The following is a 4,661-nucleotide window of genomic DNA, read 5'->3' on the forward strand; positions in this document are numbered from 1 at the left end:
CTTTGGGAGGCAGAGGCAGGAGAATCACTTGAGGCCAGGAGTTCAAGACCAGCCTGGGCAACACAGCAAGAACTCATCTCTGAAAACAGAACAGAACAGAACAAAACAAAACAAAACCATCTATAACAAACGTATAGATATTTATGCCTGACTAACCCTACTCTTTCTCTTGAACAATAATAACCACTACTAGATTAGTCGCACGCAGAGCACAAATAGACATCAGTTCCTACAGTTTTCACAACATCTCTGCAGGAACCCAGAGAGACGGAAATTGTTCCTAGGGAAAGGTCAAGGTGGCTGTCAGGTGTGAGGACTCTGGGATACTGCGGGCACTCTGGGGAGCTGGTGGTCCAGACCCGGCTAGCACTGACACTCCCCGTCCTCAACCCACAGACGCCAAGGCGCCCCGAGAGGCACTTCGCTTCCATGCTGAGACCAAGGGCGCACAGGTGCGTCTGGACACGAGTGGCTGCACCGCGCACAGGCACGCCACGTTCCACGACGGCATCGTGTTCAGCCAGCGGCCCGTGCGCCTGGGCGAGCGCGTGGCGCTGCGCCTTCTGCGGGAGGAGAGCGGCTGGTGCGGCGGCCTCCGCGTGGGCTTCACGCGCCTGGACCCTGCGTGCGTGTCCGTGCCCAGCCTGCCGCCCTTCGTGTGCCCCGACCTGGAGGAGCAGAGCCCGACGTGGGCGGCCATACTGCCTGAGGGCTGCGCGCTGGTGGGGGACGTGGTCCGCTTCTGGGTGGACCGCCGCGGCCGCCTCTTCGCCAAGGTCAACGCCGGCTGCCGGCTCCTGCTGCGTGAGGGTGTGCCCGTGGGCGCCCCGCTCTGGGCCGTGATGGACGTGTACGGGACCACCAAGGCCATCGAGCTGCTGGGTGAGGCGACCCTGGGGACCCCGCAGGGGAAGTGGGGCGATGGGGGCTCCAGTGGCACCCCACACCAATCCAGAGCCACAGGAAGGACGTTCACATTCAGTTATTCCATCAGGCCCTGCCCAGTGTTAGCTGTGAAGATGGGCACTGGAGACAACAGATAGACAAGGCCCAGTGGTAGGGAGGGCAGTCTTGTCCCTAAAGAATGGCAAGCAGATAGGACCAGCATTCACGCCATCTGTGAACCGAAACACCTGTTAGAGTGCCCACCTCCTTTCACAAAGGAGGAAACATTTGGGCTGGGCTTTGCAGCCTAAATAGGAGTTCACTAGAGACAAAGGTGGCAAGCAAAGGGAACACACAGGTGAGACTAGAGGTTTGCATGGAGAGTGCCCGCAGGGAGAAAGCTGAGCCTCTCAGTCAGTGGGTGGGGAAAGGGTGGTACCTCCTGGGTGTTGAAGAACCTGGACTCGAAGCAGGAGGTATCTACAGAGAATGCATCCCTCTAGCCACCCCAGAAGAAAGTGGATTTCAGGGGAGCACGGAGAGGCAGTAATACCCATAACAAGAAACGTTGGCATTCCTGGGCTGGGTGGTGGTCCACTCCCCACCTTGCACCAGCAAATTTGTTAAAACCATTTGTCACAGCTGCCAGCGCCTCACACCTGAAGTGCATGATTTGCTCGGTCTGGGGTGGAGCCCTGAACCTGTGTTTGTCCAGGCTCTTGGGAGATGTTGATGCCCATCTGGGTTGGGAACGTGGCTAGGCCAAGGGTCTCCACTCGGGTAGTGGCTGGAGGGCAAAGAAGAGGGGCCTGAAGGAAGGTGGCTCAGGAGGAAGAATCTCCAGCCCCAAGGATTCTCGGATTCTCAGCTGGGTTAAGCTGGGGAAGGGATGGCCAGGACAGGGTCTTAAACTTTGGGGATGGGGGCTCAGCATTGTAACCCGGGAAAGAAAGGAGACTAGACACTTTGCCGCAGGGCCAGGAGAGGGGATGGGGGCACCTGGGCTTGCCGTCCTGGACCTGAGTTTCTCTCTCTCCCTCAGATCCCACAGCCAGCCGGCTCCCAACAGCCATGCCATGGGACCTCAGCAACAAGGCTGTGCCTGAGCCCAAAGGTGAGTGCCTTCCCAAGCAGCAGGGACTCCCCAGGAATCCAGCACCTGGGAGTGGAGGGAGAAGCCCCATGTCCTGGTTGTTCATTCAAGTCTCTCTCAGGCTTTGGGCCAAAAGATTTGGCTCTGCCTACTGGAAACCTAAAAGCAACCTGGCGTCTCTGCCTTTGAGAGCGTTGGCCTACTCTGTGAGCTGTAAGAGCACTTTTATGAACAGTGTTATTCTTGCTTTAAAAAGTCATCCACATTCATTGTAAATGCTTTGCCGATGGAAATAAAGATGAAAGGATAGGTGGGGTGCAGTGGCTCACACCTGTAATCCCTATACTTTGGGAGGCCGAGGCAGGAGGATCGCTTGAGCCCAGAAGCTTGAGACCAGCCTGGGCAACATGGCAAAACCCTGCCTCTACAGAAAGTACAAAAATTAGCTGAATGTGGTGGGGCATGCCTGTGGTCCCAGCTACTCGGGAGGCTGAGGTGGAAGGATCGCTTGACCAGCTGAATGAGGCTGCAGCGAGCTGTGATCACACGACTGCACTCCAGTCTGGGTGACAGAGTAAGACTGTCTCTAAAAAGTAAAAAAGATTAAAGGATAAAGAGGAAAGTTAAAAAAAAAAATCACCCATTACCTCTTGGGTGGATTTTCTCCCAGTATTTTCGGTCATCGATATAGACATGTGTATATACAGGGACTTCTCTGTGCTTTGTTTTCCTTCTCTAAATTGGAATTTGATTATATATGTATATGTGTGTATGTGTGTGTATATATATATATGGTTTTTTCCCCCTTTTTTCCACTTGATCACACTGTATGCATTTCCTCACGAGGTAACATTCTTCAAAATACAGCTACATGTTTCTCTGTCATTCTCTGTGGTCACATTGTGAGTGGGCTGCCCTCGCCCCTTTGCCTGTGTGCCCTGACCTGTGTTGTTCCGTCTTCCAGCCACACCAGGAGAGGAGTGTGCCATCTGCTTCTATCACGCTGCCAACACCTGCCTTGTGCCCTGCAGCCACACATACTTCTGCAGATGCTGCGCCTGGCGGGTCTTCAGGGATACAGCCAAGTGCCCTGTGTGCCGCCGGCAGATCGAGGCGGTAGCCCCCGCGCAGGGCCCTTCTGCTCTGAGGACTGAGGAAGGTTCATGAGAGGAGGCTTCCCAGTATGAGTGGCAGCCCAGGCCTAGATCTGAGTCCGGTCCCTGCAGAGGAAGGAGGCGCAGCCCTATCTTCTTTCTAGGGAAGAGTCAGGATGGCTGATTAGCAAGAGGTGTGGCAGAGAGAGGAAGGCAGGGAGGTGCCGTCTGCTCCCTCCACCTGTTTTGCAACAGGGGAGCAAGGAAAAACCCCTTTCTGTCCATGCCAGAACTATCCTTCTGATGGGGTGCTTTGTTTAGAGACAGGGTGGCCCAATCCCGTGTTTTATAGCTGAAGGAGTTCAGGTATCTGTCGTGTCTGGTGAAGCCCTGTACCTCCTGGGTGTTGAAGAACCTGGACTCGAAGCAGGAGGTATCTACAGAGAATGCATCAAGTTCCACGTGGAAGCTGGGTTGCCTCCCACAAGTCCCCGGTAGAGCGGATCTGTAGTTACCCGCCCTGCCTCCCTTTGAGGGTGGGCGCGAGGTCCCAGCGAGACCAGGCATCTGAAGATGATTTATAACGTAAACGTGTATTGTTGTCACTGTGGTAATTTCCTTGCCAGTTTCTGAGATATCAAAATAAAGTTTGTGTTTCCTGAATGATTTTGCAGGGCCTGTATCCTCTTGCTTGCAGTCTGGGAGTGGAGCAGGAGCTGTGGGCTGCTCAGGATGATGCAGCATTTGGGGACATGCCATTCTGTCTTCCCCACAACCTGGGCTTGTAGGTGGCCTGGGTGGGCCTCTGGGCACTCGGGCCCATGGACTGAGCACCTGAAGGGGGTAATCTTATAATTCCAGTCCTCAAGTCCCAACCAGACTTTTTGCCCTTGCCACCCTTGATTTTGGGGCACTGCCTTGAGGCTCTGGCCCCTGACTGCAAGCAGGAGTTGGCCTGGGAGCCCACTTCAGCAGGTGTCTGGCAGGGGCAAGCTGTGCCTGTGACTTTACTGTTGTTCCCTGCTGTGTGGCTGCTGGGGAGGCCACTCCTGAGGGAGAGGGCTATATGAAGGGAATCCGAACCTGTTGTGCCCAAAAGGGAAAGCATAGGCACCTCCACACACTGCTTTTCTGCCCACCGCATAGCCAAACAGAGGGTCAGGATGCTGGCTTTGATGACACCTGAGTACCTTTCACTCTGGAGTGGGATCCCCTCACTGCCACCCACGAATGCTCTGATCTGGGGCATATGAGTTGATCTCCATGAGCCTCAGTTTCATCATCTGTAAAATGGAAATAGGATCATTTTCTTGTTAGTAAGTTGTGAGGACCCTGAATATGCAACTGTTTTTTTTTTTTTTTTTTGAGGCAGAGTCTTGCTCTGTCGCCCGGACTGGAGTGCAGTGGCCAGATCTCAGCTCACTGCAAGCTCCGCCTCCCGGGTTTACGCCATTCTCCTGCCTCAGCCTCCCGAGTAGCTGAGACTACAGGCGCCTGCCACCTCGCCCGGCTAGTTTTTGTATTTTTAGTAGAGACGGGGTTTCACCGTGTTAGCCAGGATGGTCTCGATCTCCTGACCTCGTGATCCG

General features: G+C 54.7%; 1 protein-coding gene across 1 annotated transcript; it reads left to right on the top strand.

Annotated features, from left to right (window-relative positions):
* Positions 1-402: 402 nt before the first annotated feature.
* NEURL3 (neuralized E3 ubiquitin protein ligase 3) lies at positions 403-3,738 on the top strand. Its single transcript, XM_031934217.1, is given in 4 exon segments — positions 403-882; positions 1,928-1,999; positions 2,100-2,184; positions 2,943-3,738. Coding segments are annotated over 4 exon segments (387 nt in total). The 5' UTR covers positions 403-842; the 3' UTR covers positions 3,133-3,738.
* Positions 3,739-4,661: the final 923 nt, after the last annotated feature.

This window comes from Piliocolobus tephrosceles, chromosome 15, assembly GCF_002776525.5.
Source record: "Piliocolobus tephrosceles isolate RC106 chromosome 15, ASM277652v3, whole genome shotgun sequence".
NCBI classification, from domain to species: Eukaryota; Metazoa; Chordata; class Mammalia; order Primates; family Cercopithecidae; genus Piliocolobus; species Piliocolobus tephrosceles.